At 35.2% G+C, this 20967-nt stretch overlaps 1 protein-coding gene and 1 long non-coding RNA gene across 2 annotated transcripts; both read left to right on the top strand.

Annotated features, from left to right (window-relative positions):
- Positions 1-177: 177 nt before the first annotated feature.
- LOC133791571 (ATP-dependent 6-phosphofructokinase 5, chloroplastic-like) lies at positions 178-1897 on the top strand. Its single transcript, XM_062229496.1, has 4 exons — positions 178-255; positions 1000-1101; positions 1186-1263; positions 1703-1897. The coding sequence occupies exons 1-4, from the start codon at positions 178-180 to the stop codon at positions 1895-1897; spliced, it is 453 nt and encodes a 150-aa protein (XP_062085480.1).
- Positions 1898-1920: 23 nt separating this feature from the next.
- LOC133789535 (uncharacterized) lies at positions 1921-7948 on the top strand. Its single transcript, XR_009873601.1, has 3 exons — positions 1921-2093; positions 2166-2270; positions 7757-7948. It is a non-coding gene; the product is annotated as an uncharacterized LOC133789535 (long non-coding RNA).
- The last annotated feature ends 13019 nt before the right edge of the window (positions 7949-20967 follow it).

Genomic DNA, 20967 nt, shown 5'->3' with positions numbered 1-20967 from the left:
GGGGTGTAAGTATCTACTAACGGGGGAGACTTTCTCCTACTGTTCCTACGAGCTGAAGCATCTCTTTGTGGGAGAGGTGGTGTAGGATGTCTTATTGGTGATGGCGAAAGCCTTATTAGCGAGGCTCTCCTTGTCCGGTCAAGATGAACTAAATTAGCCTGCCTCAGCTCTACCCCAATGTCTCGAGTTCTCTGTGCCTGGGGTTCTGATCGTGGCACAGGAAGATTCGTTGGAACATTTTGCCTCTGTGAACTTGTAATAGCCCCCACTCCCTCGGTGGGTTGTTGTGGGCATTCCTAGGAACCTATGAAGAAGGTACGGAGCTGGGGGTCGCCACTACACCAAATACCCATTTCCATAACACGTGAATATAATACTAATAAAAAAGTATTATGCTAGAGTATAGGGCCACTTTATGAAAAAAGGGCGGTAATAATATACCATCACGCGCCCTTAGCATTTTTTTTCATTTGTGACCTGAAAATTTGTGAGACCCGAGAGAGACCCAATTCCTTCAACATTTCAGAGCTCTCCTTCAACAAACCCATTTCCTCTCCTTCAACAAACCCATTTCCTCAACATTTCTGGGACGTATCTTTCAACATTTCTGAGACCCATCCTTTCCTTCAACATTTCTGAGACCCATTTATTTTCCCCATTTCTTCAGCTTGGTACTACATCCGAACTCCTCACTCTCTCTCTCTCGTCTTTCTCGTCTTTCTTCAACATTTGGGCGTGTGCCAGGGAGGTCGACGAGGTCCTCTCTACAGCCAACGTTTAAGAGATCCTGTCCTCCCAAACACGTCCTCACCACCAGACCTAGACCATCACCCGATTCAACCCCCATCTTCATCTCCCTCCCTCCCTCTCTCTCTCTCTCTAAATATATATATATGTTTCACTTTACCTGCTCATCTCTCAAAATTTCCCAAACCCCTTTTGGTTTTTTGATTCTTAAGTTTTCTACTTTGTTTTTTGCCGTTGGATTGTGATTATCAGCTAACCCGAAAAGTGGTCCAAAACGTTCACCTATCCGGTGGAAGCTTGTTAGGAGTTTCGCGTGGAGGACCAATCATAAGTGAAATCGTGGACAACATGAAGGTTTGTTGTTTCAGTTTCTTTAGAGTTAATAATTTTGCGGACATATGATTCCTGTCCTGAAAACATTTATTAATTTGATATCAGGAAAGAGGAATCAACATGCTTTTTGTGCTGGGTGGGAACGGAACTCATGCTGGGGCAAATGTAATTCACAAAGAGGAAGTTATACGTGTATCTATTTACATTCCTGTGTTTCTTATCTCATAATTTGGCATGCATTGATAACTAAGGTCACTTTTGAACAGATTACTTAAAGCAGAAATCTTTTGGGATATAAATTGCTTTGGTACAAGTTGTTCTAAATTTGTAGATGTAAAGTGATGTCTCAAGAATTAAAAGTTGATGCATTCCTAATGACTTGAATTCATTCTGCTTTTAGTTTAGGATTCATCACCATGTCTATATGTTCATGTTTTCGTATAAATTAGAAAGCACTTTACTGCCATATAGATGACCGTGCCACTAGAATCATCTTATTGGATATGTTTAACTACTTTTACTTGATTGATGCATTTGTAAGTTGTTTCCCTTTATCTTGCCTCGACCTTGCCTGCCATTTCTATTTAGGTCTCATGTCCTACTTTTCCTATTTTCATTTCAGTGCTGTAGAAGAGGGGTAAAGGTGGATGTTGTTGGGGTCCCCAAAACTATAGACAATGATATTTTGCTGATGGACAAAACTTTTGGGTTTGACACTGCTGTTGAGGAAGCACAACGAGCCATTAATTTAGCTTACATCAAGTTACAAATTTTCATTACATTTTGTGATTTGTTCGATTTCATTTTGATTGCTTAAGTTTCATGCATTATAATATCATTGTTAAAGAATTCAGTGGGAAAAACAGTCTTTGTTAACTTCTCAATCCTTATTACAGGCACATAGTGCATACCATGGTATAGGAATTGTAAAGTTGATGGGTCGTAGCAGTGGATTTATTGCTATGCATGCATCCCTGGCTAGTGGACAAATCGATATATGCTTGATACCAGAGGTATTTGTGCGACTTACTAATTGGTTAGTTATTTTTGAGATTCTGTACTGATAGTGGTTTTATACATTTAAGGTACCTTTCCATTTACATGGTCCTCAAGGTGTTTTGCGGCATCTGAAATACCTCATTGAGACAAAAGGATTAGCAGTGGTCTGTGTTGCTGAGGGAGCAGGGCAGGTTAGTCATAGTATAACATCAGTTTTTCACTAGTTGAAACATGATCAACTGATTGGAACTAGTATATTTTTTTTCCTTCTGGATCTAAATATTATGAAACCCCTCCAAAAACAAAATGCCAACCATATGTTGAGATTCAACTAGCTAAAAAGAAACAACAAATTGATGTTTATATTTCTAAGGATCTAAGTTAGGTATGTTACATCAATGGTTTTGAAGATACAGTTGGATCATTAAATTTTGATAGCATGTTGAGTGTTTTGTTATGATTGGCCTGGGAATAGTGACTGTTTTTAGTTTAACACATTTTTGCTTGTTAACTTGTTTTTCCAGCTTACTAATAGCTGTTCAAATATTGCCTTTCATATTTTGGAAAAGGCCTAAAGCAACAATTATTTCAGATATATGATGTGGTTAGGCCAAAGAAGCATGAGATTGAGAATTTGTGAAACCACATTCTACATATCCTATATATAAATTTAAGCCCAGTCCAATGCTGCTAAATTACTCCTTCTTTCCCCTTGTTGAATCTATTTATATACATAGTGTAATCTTTTAAGAGTTTTTGACATATAGAGCACTCAATTCTAAAGTTCACTCTTACAACAGTCTAGAGGAATTCCATTAGCTACTAACATCATGGAATGTACTGTGGTCTTTCTAAAACTATGTTGCTTTACTTCCTGATTGGGTCGTGAATCTTGTTGCTTGACTTCTTGTAAGTAGCTTAACTAGCACCATGTTTGTTTGTTGTCAAATTAGTGGTGATTTCTTATAGTCTAGAAAGTTTAAATATCATTGAAAAATGACATATCTTAAGATGTTGGAAGATAAATAATATTTTTCAATGATTATATGACAGAGCTTGGCACAATTGCAACATTTAGAGTTGGCACTAAGGCAACTGGTTTATTTTAGCATGTTTTCTATGACAGGGTCTTTTACATGTGCACTAAGGCAATTGATGCCTTTGGCACTCTCTCTCATGATTGATTTTTAGTTAATACTTCATAATTAATAGTGTATTCACTAAATTCATGTCAAACTCTTTATCAAAAAAAGTTCAATAAATCTTAATTTTGTTAGAACAAGATATGTATTGTAGAAATATAACTAAAATCCAATCCATTAAAAAGTTGAATTTGCTTTCTCTTTTCATGGACTTACTAAATAAAAATTGACAGGTTATGGTGATGGTAGTGTTTATGTTTGGAGCATTAGAAGTGGGAAAGAAGTAATTTTAAATCATCTGTAAAGAATTTACTAATCTTGCATCTATATATACATGTATTTATATATGTACTTATTATATTTTTTTGTTTAACTGCTAATTTGACTTATATATATTTTACCATTTAGACTAAATTTGTAAAAAAAACTAGAGTTTTATAATATCTTGATAATAATTATTTGAGTTTTGTTGTTTCAAGTGGTCAACACATGTGCATAGTGAGATCATAACCGAATAATCTAACTACGTGCTTTACCATGTTTTGTGGATTCTGACTATGTAGATGCTAATTGCTTTATTATTATAATTATTTTTTTCTTTAGGATGAATGTGGGTAAAAGCTCTGAATTTTGTTTTTGATTTAACAAGGATGCCATTTTAGACCCGATGATACATTAGACTAAATTATTTGAGTTTTTGAATGTGGCATTGTTTTTTACTTTGTAGAGTCTTAAGAATTGTGCTATCTCTGATGATACATTAGACTAAATTTGGGGGCTCAGTTGTTGAATTCTTGAAGTATAAAAATCTTCTTGGTAAATTTTCATATTAGTATTGTGATTCATATATGGCCTCTTTCTATTATGAGTCTAGTTATTTCTCACTACAACTAATCATTCGAGGAGAGGTTGGATATACAGAATCAGTTTTGAGTTCTATAATTTGATGGCACTCTTATTTATTTGTTTATTTATTTATATTATGTGGCACTCTTTTAGGTCTTGTCTTAAAAAAAATCTTTATTTCCTTCTTTCATTATTGTCTCTAATGTTTTTTGCAGCCACATGTTGACTTTGGATTAAAAGTACTTGGTGCAGATGTTATGGCCATTCCTGGCCTATATGGGTTTGTCCAGGTAAAGTACTCATTTAAGTTTCGTTGATTGAGGCTTAGTTGAATAAACACATAAATACATGCATCCATCTTATAGACAAACATAATTTTCTGAGAGTACATAATAATCCTAATATAGTAACTAAATGAATATTGCTTACAGTTTTTACTTATCTTTTTTTTTTATTATTCAGAGATGTTTCATTCTATTCCTTGATATATTTCCATGCTTAAGACGACCATGTCAATCCTTTAGGCTTTCTTCAAGTGTTTGGATTTGTGCTTATCTCATTATTAGTTTTTATTTCTTTCAAATTTGTGATCAGTTTCTTTCCTGTGGTTTGATGCTCTATGGTCTAACTTCTTTGAATTGAAGTACCCTTAAGATTCTTTTGTTGCTATATGTTTCTCATACCTTTGTATTCTGCTGCAGAGATTTTCCAGAGGCTATTCAGGCAAGATTTGTTAGTCGCTAGTCTTTTTCGAAATTTTTTACTTGTTGAGCGAATTATACGTTCTGCCAATTGTTCCCCGATCTCTCATCCATTGTTACCACCTACCATCAGCATCACATGTGGTAGTACTAAAGGAAACACTAAAGAAGTTAATACTTACTGTTTTATTAGTCCAAAAGTCACTCTGTAACTATTGCACACTGCAGGGATGCATGGGACATGGCTGCTAAGATATGCCTTTCTCAGCTTCCGTCATTGGTTGAAGATCCTACTGCAGAGTTCCAGGTGCATCTGTAGTGTTTTATTATTGGGTTTCTTCTTCTTGATTGAGGAGCCTTATTGTTTTGGTGTGGTAATTATGTTGTTATGCATTGCTATTTTTGAATTTTACCTTTTGTTGGTGATGATGGCTTTGTATTTATACAGCGTGGAGGTCAGACTGTCTCGAAGATTACCCTAGCAATTGTCTCTATTGTTTGGTTAGCTACTGGAGTTTTCTTTTTCATTGCTTTGCCAAACCATTCCTGGCTTTGGTTGATTAACATTTTTAAGTAAGATTCATTCTTTAGTTACCTTTCCTTTTCTTTTGTTCTGAATTTTGAGTTTCAAACAATTCAGTTCGATTAAAAAACATTGGAAAGCTAGATGATAAAAGCATTTGTTTGCTTCGATTTATTGGCTTAATCGCTTTATCATAATTAGCTTTAGGTTTCTAAATTCCATTTGCTATGAAATATATTCTTGATTCACTTTCTGACTTGGAACTGATTCTTTCCATTTTTAGCTCAATCCAAGTATTTATGACAGTCATCAAATATATTCCTCAGGTTAGAAATGCCTCATTTCTTTTTTCCCCATTAGAAAAAATATCAATTGTTTTAAATATAATCTTATGTAACATCAGTGATGAAATAATTTAGCTATCCAAAAGGTTTTCTTTTTCCTTTCTTATTACTGTATGAGTAGAGAATTAGAGACAGTAATACTATGTTGTCAACAGTTTTTCTATATCCTTTGCCCCAATAAGTTATTTTGATAGTTTCTTTCAGGAGCCTGCTCATGAGACAGTAATACTATGTTGTACTTTATGCATGCTTTATGTTTTTGAAGTAATGTGGTGCCTGCATAATAGTTTCTTATTCTGTCATGCTTTATGTATATATGATAAGTTCATCTTTTCAAATGATTATTATTTAAAATACTGAAGTTAAAATGTTGAATTTGTCTCAGATTCTGTCATGAATGAAATTTCCTTGTTACGTACAGGAGGACATAATTAGAAGGTGTCAGAGAATGCAGAAACCAGTTATTGTAGCAACAAACATACTGTAGAGCATGATTAATCATCTAACGCCAACAAGGGAAGAAGTCTCTGACATTGCAATTGCAGTACAGGAAGGTGTTGATGCGATCATGCTTTCTAGAGAAACTACCCACGGAAAGTAAGTTAACTAATTCATTTGGCCTTGGGTAGCCTCTTAATATATTTCCAATGTGCAATGGCTATTGAAAAGGTATTATCAAAACTCAATAAATATGTTTGTTTTCTAAATTTTTTGCTTTCTTTGTAGTAATGTGTATCCCATAAAAATAATTATAGTAGTATTCTCTAGTTAAAAAAATGTTAATGGTTCTTAGACACTTTAGAGTTATCAGTTATGTATGACTTTTTCCTCTTGTCTGATGCAAATTTTCTGTCTTGTCATTTCCTTTCTTTTATTTTACATATCTACCGTCTAATTTTGTGATTATAACAAAGATATCCATTGAAAGCTATCAAAGTAATGCATATTGTGGCATTGAGGACTGAGTTAAGTCTACCAATTAGCACTGCTCCTCCAAATCTATTGAGTACATATAAGGTATCTGCAGATCAGTCTACCTACAATTTCATGTTTTAAGTTATTAATAATATTAAAAAATAGGGCACACCAATGTATCGTATGCCTTAGGCCCCTAGAGACCTTGAAGGAAACGGTATGGAGCTCTTTTGTTGTAGCTTCTATTTTATTTTGGATATTTGCTGTTAATTGATTTGGTTTTACCTTGAAATTTCTATGTTTTGTTTTTATTAGGGATAGTTAGTAATATTTCTTATTGTATCATTAATACTTTGTTTGTTGTGACCAAAATCTTTTCTACTAGGGATCAAAATCTTGTATTCTTTTGTGATTCTAAACTGTTTTTTACTTTATAGTAATTTATGAGATCTGTTATTTTATTGTTCTACACTCTACAATCAAGTGATCAAATTCTTTATTTCACTATCTTTTGCATATATTGATCACAAAAGTTGACTCACGAAAATGTGATTTTGGTGCCTTTAATTTGTACAATATTATGATAATTACTATCTCAGTTTTATTGTTACTGTGTCCCATAAGCTAATCTCAATAATTTTATTACTATTGTGGTTGGATTAGTATTGCAAGTAAATTTTGTTTAACTTCTCTATCATTTTCCCCCTGTTTCTCTCTCACACATATATACATGAACACATATTTCTTATTATTAAGTCATTAAGGTATACTCAACGTTTTGATGCATACCATTTGTTTTAGGAAAAGTCTGAGTTAAAATCAGTATTCTTTTGCTTTCATTCTGATTTGGTTAAGTCCGAACCAAGAAAACTTGGGCGTTTCTGGTGTGTTTGATTAAATTCCTGTCAGCTGACTTTTTCTTTGATATTGTTAGCCATTTTTCTGTGTGTTTGTAATCTGTTTCTAGTGTGTGAAAGACGTGTGTTAATGAGCAGTAATAAATTTGGGTGTAAATTACAAGATACTCTATCTAGGGCTGTTGAATCACTACCAGAGTTTTGGAGTTCAGCCATCAGAATAATTGGTGGATTTTTCACCAGGAATATATGTGAAGTTGTATTATTTTGCATAACTTTTTTTTTTGTAGCATATTTTCTTGAAGTATTTTTTAAAAATGACTTTTGTGGCTGCTTATTTCCTATGCAGAAACTGTGAAGCTATATGAAACAGTTGGAATGGGAAATGGAGAGAACGAGCCAAAGCAAGAGTGAGAGTTGGAGGATGTTATAGTAGACAGTACTCTCCAAGTTTCTTGTTATAGTAACTTTTTTTTTTTTTTATCAAGAAAAGAGATTTTATTGATCATAGCACAATACAACCAAACAATCCAACAGACAAACAAACCACAGGAACAAGACCTGAACCTCAACCTCAAAAACAAAAGCTCACGGCTTTACATCATCTGAAGAGAAAAAATAACTAAGTCTACACTTAATGTCTTTTTTAATCAAATTAACTACAACCATAACACTAAGAGAGTAATTATGGACATAACAAATGATTCTATTATGCCACAAATAATAGACTGTAGCTGAGAACATAGCCGCCACTATAGAGGCTCTAACCCCCTTCCTCATGCCTTCTATCCACCTGCACCAGTCCGAGAAGATTAGAGGCCAGGTACAGCCGAACCAATCATGAACCTAATGGACAACCTGCTGAGAGAAACAACAGCCAAAAAATAGATGACAATGGCTCTCCTCACCTTGATCACAGACCGAACAAAGAGTTGAATCAAGAAGCTGAACCACTCGTTGTAAATGGTCCCTCATTAACAACTTAGAATTGACCGCTAGCCAAGTGATGAACCTATGCTTGGGAACACTCACTCTGTTCCAAACAAACTGCTTGTAATTGACAGGGATATGATGAATAAGACCAGTATACAGCTGCCTAATTTAAACCTTCCATGACTTCTAGCTTTTTTGATCTCCTCTTGAGAAAACAACTTACGCAATTGACAGATTTTGCACCAATACCAACTGGTATCAGCCTTAAGTTGGTATTGCCAAAAGTTTTGCCCCTTTAAATACACTTCATGAACCCATTTCACCCTTAAAGCTTTCTGCTGATGGCTGATAGCCCATATGTACTTACCAAGCATTGCCTTGTTCCACTTAGAACCTTCACCAAAACCCAATCCACCAAAAGCTTTAGGCAAACAAACCGTAGACCAGGATGTAAGATGAAAATTGCTCCTTGTACCATTATTACCTCAAAGAAACCACATGCAAAGCTTGTCAACTTCTTTGATTATACTTTGAGGCAATAAAAAATATTCATCCACTAATTTCTCAACCCCAAAAGAATAGAGGAAATAAGCTGAACCCTCCCTGCATAAGATAAATGTCTACTAGACCAAGTGTGAAGTCTAAGCTTTATTTTTTTAAGAATTTCTCCACAGTCAACCTCTTTCCATTTTTTAGGTCTCATAGGGACTCCAAGATACTTAAGGGGGAAGGTACCCTCTTCTAACTGTAACAGTTACTGTAACTGGCATTTTTCTTGAGCTGAAATACCACTAAAGAAAACTTGAGACTTGCTTAAATTAGCCTTCATTCCAGAACTGTGGCAAAATTCTTCAAAAACCAGCTGAATAATTTGAACTGAACTTCGGTTTGCTTTGCAAAAAAATCACTAAATCATCAGCAAAACATAAGTTAATGATTTTGAGACTTTTACACATTGGGTGAAACCGAAAATCATGTTGCAAAGCACCAAGCTGAAGCAGCCAAGAAAGATATTCCATAACTAAGACAAAAAAGTAAAGGAGAGATAGTGTCTCCTTGTCGAAGCCCTTTAACTCCTTGAAACCCCCCTGCAATCAACCATTCATCATAACAGTATAGGACGTACCTCTGAGACAAACCATCACCCAATGAATGAATCTTGTAGGAAACCTTAAGCTGATTAATAATCTCTCTAAAAAATTCCAGTCAACAGTATCATAGGCCTTACTAAGATTTATCTTCAAAGTACATCTCGGGGAAGCATTCCTTCTATTGTAATTCTTAATCAAATCCTGAAAAAATAAGGATATTATGAGCAAGAGATCTCCCTCTAATAAAAGCTCCTTGATTGGGACTAATAATAGAGGGTAAAACTTCTGAAAGCCTACTACAAAGCATTTTAGAAATGCACTTATACAGAGTATTGCAGCAAGCTATAGGTCTATAATCTATTGCCCTGCTAGGGGAATCAATTTTTGGAATTAAAGCCAAAACTGTTTTGTTAAGCTCAGTCGGGATCCTCCCTGAAGTGAAAAATTCCAACACAACCATTGAAATGTCATCACCAATATGCTTCCACATAGCTTTGTAAAATTCTAAATTATATCCATCTAAGCCTAGACTTTTTGTTCCCGGAATACTGAACAAAGCTTTTTTTTAATCAGCTTTACTAAACTTCCTGATTAATCTCAGCTGCATATCAATGTCTAAGCAAGGTCCCAATTCTATGCAATCAGTGTTAATCAACCCAGAACCTGAACTATAACTTCCCATATAATTTCTGAAATGATCTAGAAAGTGACTCACTACTGCATTATAATCAGTAATAACTTTCCCTTGGTCATTCAGAAAAGACACTATTCAATTCTCCTCTCTTCTCTTTTTGATACACGCATGAAAATAGGAGTTATTTTCATCACCCTTCTGAATCCAAGTAACTTTGCTGCGCTGAATTAAGTAGCTCCTGTACCGAGTATAATGCTCATTATAGTAAACCGCAGCATTCCTTTCAGCCTCCAGAGCAGAAGCATCCGAAGGATGTTCTTGAGCTTTCGTTAAAGCTAACTGATAAACACCCTTAACATGATGATAGCCCTGCTCAATATCCCCTATTTCCTTCCTATTAAACACTTTCAAAACATGTTTCAGCCTTAGCAATTTCTTAGTCACTCCCAATAAACCCTTAGCTGTCATAGGCTTGAACCAATTTTCTAGAATAGTTTCTTTAAAACTGCTGTGAGTAATCCAGCAATTAAAGAATCTAAAAGGTTTTACTCCTAGATGTCCCACCTTAAGAGTCTTAATAAGAAGGAAACAGTGATCAGAATGTACATCCCACTGAATCTCTGCAATAGAATTTGGAATAGAGTCAATCCACTCTTCATTGATAAACCTATGATCAATTTTTGAATACACTCTATCACCTCCCTCCTGTTTATTAGACCAGGTAAACTTAGATCCTATACATTTGATAGTAGCTAGCTGAGGAAAAGCTAGCCAAGCTGTAGACTCCAGAATCTTGTTGGCATTAACCATCTTACTCCTAATATGTCATCATAGTTAAACACTGCATTAAAATCTCCCACCACCAGCCAAGGCTTATTCGAAACCTGAATTGAAGATAAACCCCTCCACATTTCCAACCTCTCAATCATAGTGTTAAATCCATAAACAAAAGAGATAACTATTTCCAGCTATAAGCTAGAAAAAGTAACCAAACAGTGAAGGAATTGCTTGTGTTCCATTAACACATGAACCTTAACAAAAGTTTTCCTCCATATAACCAATATCCTGCCCTCAACAACTGAACTATTATAGTGATCCCAGCCAAAAAACACTTTGGACATCATATCATTAGTCTTATCCATCTTCAATTTATTCTCTAACAAAGCACTAATACCTACTTTATTTATTATTAAGAGACTTAGAATAGCATGCTGTTTGTCTCTCTTATTCAACCCCCTTACATTCCAACTAAGTACATTTGAGCAATCCATCAGCTTTTGAGCCAAGTAAAAACTTAGATTTTTCCCCTGTTTCCTGTTCTTGAAGCACCTTGAACACATTCTGTCTGCTGCCTACATGAGAGTTCACAGACTTGCCTCTGCTTTTAGAATTCCCAACCTTCTTAGGGACCTCCCAGTTTTCTTTATTGGCCTAATTTCGTGTCACCTGCTGGGCCTGTAAACTACTCTAAGTTTTAGTAGTCTCATCACTTCCTAATCCAGTTGCAACCTGCTGAGATATCTCAACCTTAGGAGCCTCATTAACAGCAGATTTTTCTTCTGTATTATTCTCGGCTTCAGCATCACCAGGAGTAGACCTGGTAAATGCCTTATCTATCTTATCCTTGGCAACCCAAACCTTAGTATTAGATGTCTTGCACTCAGCTGAATTATGCCCAAATCCCTTACAGTTCTGACATTTTATAGGGAGCCATTCATATTCCACAAATTGTTCCTGAATTTGACCCAGCTCATTGACAAAATGAATGATAAATGGAGGATCATCAGTAATCTCCATTTCAACAAGAACTCTTGCAAATCTGATCATAGACCTATCATTTGTGAACTTATCCACCATAATAGGTTTCCCAATTGTACTGACCAAGGCACTGAGACATTTTTTCCCCCAATATTGCAGGCCTAAATTTGGAAGCCGAATCCATAGAGGAACAGAGAAAACTAACCTGATAGTGTCTAGATCTTGAGTCCATGGTCTCACTATGACTGGTTTCCGATCAAACTGCACAATGCCATTCTGCAATACAAAATCTCTAGTAGCCTCATCATTGAACTTGACAATGGTGAGACCCATATGCATCCTCACTACCCGTTCAATACCTAGGTGACCCCAAATTCTTTTCACAAACCCTTCAAACACAGCAAAAGGGGGATTAGCTCCCAAAACCATACATATCACAGCTAAACTCCAATTCAGAGCTTGTTCAGCAACCTCGTCCAAATCAATTTGGGCTACTGTCTTCCCATTTTTCAGCAATGGCTCCTCATAATGCAGTTTAGTCGACTCATTGATAAGCAATTTACCTCTGAGATTCGCCCAATGAGATTGAACAGAAGATTGGAAGTTCTCATTCTCCTCAATCGGATCTGTATTCCTTACCTTATCTTCCTCCACCTGGTGAGTCGATTCACCATCACTAGCCGGACCTAAAGAATGCAACCTCTACTTATTTTCCGTCAAGAGTGAAGGCAAGACATCCTCTGCCTGAAGATTATTTTGAACCTTCAACGATGATTCCGTTAATGGCGAAGATCTAGTGGCCTCCTCAGACCTTATTCTTGATGCAGGCTTTCGAGCAACCTTCTTCTTCTTCATCTTGGAGGGAAGAAAGGATCCTACGCACGCCTCTTGTTATAGTAACTTTTCAATATGTTGAATATTTAAGAATAATTGAATACTTAAAGAACATTTTGTTGTTGATGACAGTGTTGAATATTTTAAACTAATTTGTGGATTGTTAATACAATGTTGAATGTTTTTACTTTTTGTTATTTGAAAATCAAGTTTATTTGATGATGCTAGTATATATTAGAAAGCTAATTTTAATTATACACATAAAAAATAAAAATATAATAGAATAAATTAGTGTTATGTAAATGAATATATAATGAGAATTTAAACTTATCTAAATATTAAAATAATACAAAAAATGTGTTATAATATCTATTACAATAACACTTTTTATAAGTAAAGAATTTTGTTATGCATACTTCATTATATAACACAAATAATATGTAATACTAAAGTGTATTATAACACAAAAAACATGTTATACTAAAGTGTAGTATAACACAAAAAATGTGTAATACTAAAGTGTAGTTTAACACAAATTTATAAGTATTGAAATGCGTTATATAATCGACTATAAATAATATAATTAAACACTTATCTATTTATTAAAATAACACAGAAAGTGTGTTATCGTTGACAGTATAATAACACATCTGTATAACAATGATAAAGTGTTATGTAAAGTACCCTGACCTACGATAACATAGTCGGTCTTAACACACCAAAAAGTGTTATGGTATGTTTTGATAACACATTTTTGGTGTTATTAAAAGCATTTTTTCTTGTAGTGCGCAGTTCTGACCGACCGACTGAAATGCTGATAACGACCCCTGTGATGACCATTGGACCGAGCACTTCGGTGATTTTGTTCTGAAGGTACAGAGCTCAGAGTGGTGGTCCTGGCAGAACGACTAAGTTTAGGCCGGTTATTCCTGTGGGACTTATGAGACCCACTTTGCCTCACGTCGGTTGCAAGAGGGGGTAACCGAGCCAAGACCTCCTTGATTCGCCTGTTTTCCCTAGCGAGATGGCTCCTTAATTGGCTGTTTTCCATCTCAAAAACTGTCAAATATCCTGGATTAGGATTTGGTGGGAGTGACGCTGAACTCCTAGCGTCGTCCTAACCCACCGGTTGCTTCCCAGGACATTGTTGAACATTTAGGCCCCTTTCTGTGGGAACAACAATATGAAGGGCCTCCTGCCCACCAGGCTATTCCATCTCATTATCATGCATCGATCGAGTGAGCACCATGATGAATGTTGACTGAAACTTGTGAAGCACTAATTTCCTCTCAATGAAAGCACCAAACTGTTGACGCTGTATTTTGCCAACTGTAGACTAAGAAATCCAATGGGGATATTAGTGCTAAATTTTTAACCATAATGAAAAAATAAGAACCCTCTCGTACACATACACTTTTTACATGGTTCATCGATTAAAATCTACCTAGTCTATGAAACAATATTATTGCTTTTCTCTCACAATTTATGCAGAGTTTTAGCAATACAAAAAAGGCATCCCCTTTCCCTGTCCATTATTCCTGATATTTATAGGAAAATTTCCTAAATAGGTTTGGGTAACCGCGTGAATAAATAAGGAATACATTTAATACAGATTATTCCCTTTACATTGGGATGTGATTTGATAACATAATATAATATACTCCTGGTATCTCAGATAATAAATGATAGATATGCAATATAGTCTGGGCATTAATGAGTGTATAAGGAGCCTTCGAATCTCTTGGGATCCTTCATTATGTATTCTGACCAGGTTTCCACGAGCTGGATATCTCACCCGAGCTGGTGTTTAAAGACTATTTGAACCTTAGTTTGTATTAAGGTCAGAGCGCTCAAATGTGGGTATGGCCACTATAAGTCTCGAACTAGAATTTTATCCTAAGAGGAAGTTTGATAACAACCTGTACGTTGTGTACGAACTAAATTGATTCTTGAGCTACTCACATCATTGTCAATCAGATGTTCTACTTGGCTATTTTTCCACATATTCATCTTCCAATTGTACCCGAGCTAAGTAATTGAACTCGTGCTAATTTTAAGGTACAACACACATAAAATCTAACTTATTTTCCTTACCAAGATGGAGATATTGGAGACAAGTGCGAGATTGGAAACTCCTACAACCAAACATTAAAACCATAAGTTTCCTAAAGAAAAGAATAAGAAGAATAAAAATAGATTGGATTTGAGGATTAAGAGTACCTTAGATAGCTAGAGCTTCGATCTATACCACAAACACCAAAATCACACTATAACTTACTTCCCAAGTGTTTAGAAAAGCTTAGAATTGAAAGCTTTAACCCCAAAACTCTGGTGTTTCTCTCTAGAACAAAAATGGCAGCTTGAAGGCTCTGAGAAATGTTTGAAAAATGATGAAAATGATTGAGTGAAGGGTCCCATTTATAGGGTTCAAAGAATGAAACTAACTCCCATTAAAATGAATAAATAAATGAATGAAAATGGCATTTTTCGCTCAACAAATTCCCAGAACTCGGTCAGAATTGTTTAAGAACAGGTCCAAGTTGTTGAGGATGGATTCTAGCTTTGGATTCCATGGAGTTTCAAACTTGACATAGGCAGCTGATATATCGCCCACTATAGGCGATATATTGCTTGTCCTGATTTGTCGAGGACCCTAGGTTTCGATCATGCAAAGTCGATGTGTTTTTCTGTATTAGCATAGGCGATATATCGCCCCTATAGTTGCGATATATCAGCTTACGCTTATGTACTAAACCATGTTTCTACACATTTTAAGCACACTTAAAGCTGTTTAAACCACTATGACTGATTGATACGAGATCCTAGCATCTGAGGGAAGGTTATAGACTTCCTAGGCTTATCCTTGATTATTTTATTCATCTTAAATCCTTAATAAATATGCATGTGACAATTGTCACATTCTTAATTATTCTTGTTAAATCTTAGGCTATAATAAATCATATTTATAGGACCAACTACATTAATTAAACCTTATGATAAAATTAATATTTCTAAACTATAGGATAAACTTATAAAATTCATAACTAGCTCTACGAGTTTCCAAATAACTCCCGCTTGAACCAATATCATGAAAATTAAAATACTACAACATAAGATACTACTATTTAACTAAGTAAAATTCTGAGGCACTGCAGGAAAGGAAGAGCAATGGGAATGTGGGTTTACCTTAATTAGATGGGTTGACAATCAATCCTTGATTAAATGGATTTGAAGGCAAAAATCAAGGGAGGTAGAATTTGGGAAAGTGTTCTTTTCCCACCTACACTTAGGGTTCAACTACTAGACTTATAAAAAGAAAAAAAGTAGGGTTTGAGGAGCTCCTAGTGGCTGTCGTACAAAGAGAGAGAAAGGAAGAGAGAGAGGGAGCTCGTGGAGAGGAAGAAGAAGGAAAGAAGAAGGGAAGAAAAGGACTTCGAATCCCCTAAGGTATGAGTTTAGGTTTATGGTTTCATTTTTTCCTCTTCTTCTTGGTTCTAAGTTTGGTGGAATTCATGGTGATGCTAGGATTTTATTTCACAAGAGCATATGGGAGGTATTGGCCTAGGGTTTCGGCCTACAAGGGTAAGATTGTTCTTTAGTCTCTTATGTTGATTGATATGAGAATTTGGTTTGGTTGGTCTAATGGTTTGGTGATTATGATAAGATGTTGAAGGCTAGCAATCAAAGAGGGTGACCATAGTTATTTTTGAGTTCTTTGATTTCTATCAAAGGAGGTAATGGAACCTCTATCCATATTATTGTTTTTGTTGTTGCTATGATCTCTTTGGATATAATCTTGGTGTGTGTTTTAATGGTTGATTGGTTATGTTCTTTTATGTTTGAAATTTGTTTTCTATCTTGTAATCCAAAGGAACATGAAAGGAAATATGGATGTAGATTATGTAGGAGTAGTTTCTATAAAATATTTGCTATGAAGTTTTTATTCTTGTAAGTGGCTTAGGCGTGTGGGATATGGTTGTGTGTGCTTGTGTATGCTTGGGCGTGTATGGGTATTTAGGCAAGCATGAAGAAAACTTTGTATTTACATGATGTATGAGGTTAGTGAGATCTTATGTTTATGTTTCCACGATCATTTTGAATCTAATGATTTATGTAAAAGGATGCAAGAATGTTAATAGATACATGCTAGGGATTAAGTTTTTGGTTGGCCTATTTTTTGTTAATGTTGCCTCTTAAATATTCTTGTAAAAATGGAAAAGAGATTTGAGATGTTTGATCATGAAGGTTTTGGCATAGGGTCACAATTGGTGTTTTGAATTTTTTAAGTTTATTTTAATTGATTTGTTCTATCAATTGTTTGTGCTTTGAAATAGAAACATGGATCTAGGTGGGCTTCGGCCTTATGAGTATGGTAGGGTTAGAGGGGTTTGATTTTGTGTTGATTAATTTGCATGCTAAATGTAATATTGTGGTGTACAAGTGTAGGAGAATGTTAGGGTAACTGTTAAAAGCATTATAAGCATTGTTTAAACTTGTTATATGATTTTATGCTTGTTGTTTTATTTTATTTTATTTTATGATGATGATAAATCAATGATTTTAAAATGCACAAGTGATGCCTCAAAGTGGTGTTTCGATTTTATATGAAGAAAAGATATTTTATTTCACATGTTCATGGGGTTTTTATCAAATCAAATACATGCAATTTTTTTTTATGTTTTGTGAAAGAAAATATGGTTTTAGTGCAATTATGTGATTTTAATTAAATAAAAAGCTTGCTGTAATTTTTAGTTTATTTAGAGAGAATTTCTTTTAAATAAAAAAAGTAAAGCATGTGTTCAAATAAAGTAAAACTTAGGCTATGTATATGATAAATGTGAATTTTCCACACTTTAAATATGTATTTTCTCAATTATATTTATGCATTTTTTTTATTTACAAAATAATTGATTAAAATTATTTCTAATGGTGATCATATAATTTATTTTATAACTTTAAGTAATAACACATTTTGTCACATTTTTTTAATTGTTATTAAATAATAAATGAGATTATTATTTTATGAAAAATTAAAGCTAATGAGTTAAACCTTTGTAATAAAGTTTATAAAGGACAAATATATGATTTAAGGAATAATGAAGTAATAATTTAAGTGACAAATTATTTTATACTTGCTGACTTTTTTAAGAAAATGGCTATAAAATGAACAAGTAGAATTATCAACTTAAACGTTAATTTTAAGAACACTTTCACGTATGCATGTTACATGCAAGTGCATTTTTACGTTCAAACGTACGCCTATTATACAAACGTATGATTTTTGTGTTGTAACCATGAATGATTAATTGTTAGAATTTACATTGTTCTCTATGATTTTATGTGACATTGTTGTGTGAATAGAGTTGCAGTGCAGCTTGTGCCGCGTCTGCATGACCCATGCACACGTGGGGTATGTATGTTGGGCATGTGTATTCTTACGTGATTTTAAAAACGAACGTTTGATTATGATTATAGGCTCTTTGTGACGTACCCGCACTTTAATTTTGCTATGACCTGAGGTGAGGAAGTTAGTTAGAATTTTCTATGAATTATGTTATTGAAGACATGAATTTTTATGTTGCAAAAGTTAGTGTTATGGAAAGCATATGTTATGGTAGGCCAAGTGTTATGAAAAGTATTAGTTATTACATTATGTTATGAATTGTTGTTATGCTTGCTTGTATGTTGTATGTAAAAGCAATATGTTATTAGCGTACTGAAGGCGGTACAACAAATGAGTTACTAAGGATATGACGTAACTCATAGGGCGGATGCGTCGAGGTTATTCGAGGACTTGAGATCCTGTTTACCTCATAGAGGAGGTATTACCAGTTTATGCTTCTCCTGGTTACCTCATGATGTGGCATGGACAATAGGGGTGCCATGATCACATGGTGTATAATTATGATTATGACTATGATTTATGAGTATGAATATGATATGTTTCTCCGTGAGTTTATGATACGAATATGCTATTCTTGTGTTTTTTTTTCTTGAATATTGTTGTATTTGTTTGTACTTCCTTATTGGGCTTTTAGCTCACCCCCTTACTTTCCCATTTCAGGTAGGCAATAGGATTCTTCTTGGCAAGCACAATGATGTGGGAGGTTCTGATGTCCAGGCATGTGGGACGCGGGGTGTCCTATGAACGAAGAACGATCAAGATGAGCACCAAGAATAATTAAGAAACTTATGTTATGGATTATGATTCAAATTTCGTCAGTGGGACTTATTTTTTTTCTTTTATTTCCAAATATTGCATAAAGACATAATATTTTTATTTCAAACTAATGGGCCAAAATGTCATGTTTTATCAAGGCCCCACTGAAATTTTCCTTAAAATGGTATTTTTCTAATACGTGTGAGATGAGCGACGTTTTTATAAAGTAATACATTAGGGCATGTTTTACAAGGAACTTCAACATTGCTATTGACATGATCATCGATAGCATTGGCATACATCACATTTTCCATTAGCACACGCCAAAGAAGGAAATTTAAGTGACCTAGACGAATAGGTAAGTTGTGATTCAGGGCTTGACCTCATTGTTGAATTTGGTTAACTGGGAAACAATGATTTGTGTTGGAGCGAGATTGGTACTAAATATATTGTAATGCCCTGGTTACTCCAACATCATTACTATGGACTTTAAATAGTTCTTAACTCGCTAAACGAGTCATTGGGTTATAAACGTGCATCTAGATGTCATTAACAGGCCAGGGTGAAAATCTCGGTCAAAAGGAATGGATATATTTTGATTTAAAACATTAAACTGTAAATGGACCCATAAAAGTGTTTACAAAGTTATTTACAATCCAAAATGATCATTACAGTATAAAAGTAACAACTCGTTAATCTAAGCAGCAAAAATAGGGTTAAACCCTAGTTCCCTTGAGAAACATCTTGGCCGTGGTGGTCAAGCGGCCGCATATGTACACATCGCCACCTATCCTCTCCACTCAAGGCTAGGTGAGCTTTTTATTTCCTTTACCTGCACCACATAGCACCCGTGAGCCAAGGCTTAGAAAGAAAACTTATTACTGCATGTATACATTATGAATACTTGATTCTAGGGCTTGCAGCCCTAATCAGATGGTGACTAATGAATCACTCCCTGGGTAGGTGACTAATGAGTCACTCTCTGGGTAGGTGACTACTGAGTCACACTCTGGATAGGTGACTAATGAGTCACTCTCTAGGGCTCTGCACCCTAAGCCTTGTGACACTTCCGTCACCTGAGCCTTTTGGCCCTGGCTCTAAGTAACTAGCCATTAGACTAGACCAGCGATTTAGTTTTCTTCGACCTATAGATCGGCCAAATGCTCATGTTGATTAGATCTAATCATTTTGGCTTTTGTTAAACATATTAATGCCTCTCTTGACTCTTAAGCCAATACCATAAAACCAGTGTTCAGTACTACTACTGATCATGACTGATAAGTCAAGACTTCACGACTAGGTTTAACACAAATGTCGTTTCTGACTAATAAGTCAGTGTCATTCACAAATAAGCAAAGATGCTAGACATTTACAATGAAATCAATGTCCATTTATAGAGCACTCAACATGCCTCATCAATAACCATGCATGTCACATACTGGGTGCAGTTTTCTTACCTTTGGTTCAAGCGTGAAGTAATAAAAGAACGACCATTGAGAACGATCGGTCCTTAAGTCCCTTAGCGGTCACCTAATCATAACCAAGTATGAAATTCCATTAATAAAGTAAGTAATAAAAGGTTCATGGTGTAAAACCCCGCTCACGGGACCTCGAATCGTACTAAAACAGTTAGTAGATTTGATCCCGACCCTTAAGAAATGAAAACTCGAGCCTAAAACTCTTGAAAACCCATCCTGGCACAAAAGGGAGGGGCGGGCCGCAAATTTCCCCCTAGGGCTGTGGCACACCCCCAAGACAGAGAGCCCCTGTCTGGGGTGCCAAGGGTGGGCCACGACTTAACCCAAAGGGTCACGGCACGCCTGCTAGACAACAACTAGGGGAGGCTCTGGAATGGGTTCAAGTCGCGACTTGACCCTGCGAACCCAGCTCCCTGAATATTCCTCAATTTAAACCTCAATCAAACCTTTAGCAAATCAATCCCAAAATCTCAGCCAAACATTTATAAAACATCACCTTTAGTTTATCAACAAAACCCAAGCTTTGAGACACTTACAACCACACTAAATACCCAATTCTACCATCGAAATTCAAAGTTTAAACACCACTTCAAAAAAAAATCAAACCTTGAAATTTAAACTGAAAATCTTACCTCAATCTTGAATTGAACCCCCTTCAATGGCTATAACACA

This window comes from Humulus lupulus, chromosome 7 (assembly GCF_963169125.1).
Source record: "Humulus lupulus chromosome 7, drHumLupu1.1, whole genome shotgun sequence".
Classification (NCBI taxonomy): domain Eukaryota; kingdom Viridiplantae; phylum Streptophyta; class Magnoliopsida; order Rosales; family Cannabaceae; genus Humulus; species Humulus lupulus.
Note: the sequence above shows the minus strand (reverse complement) of the source record. Positions and strands in the feature narration are given on the sequence as shown.

Coding starts and splice junctions, on each gene's coding strand:
- LOC133791571 (XM_062229496.1), top strand. CDS start 178: ATGTCTCGAGTTCTCTGTGCCTGGGGTTCTGATCGTGGCACAGGAAGA. Junction 256..999: donor CATTTTGCCTCTGTGAACTT/GTAATAGCCCCC, acceptor TGTGATTATCAG/CTAACCCGAAAAGTGGTCCA. Junction 1,102..1,185: donor AAATCGTGGACAACATGAAG/GTTTGTTGTTTC, acceptor ATTTGATATCAG/GAAAGAGGAATCAACATGCT.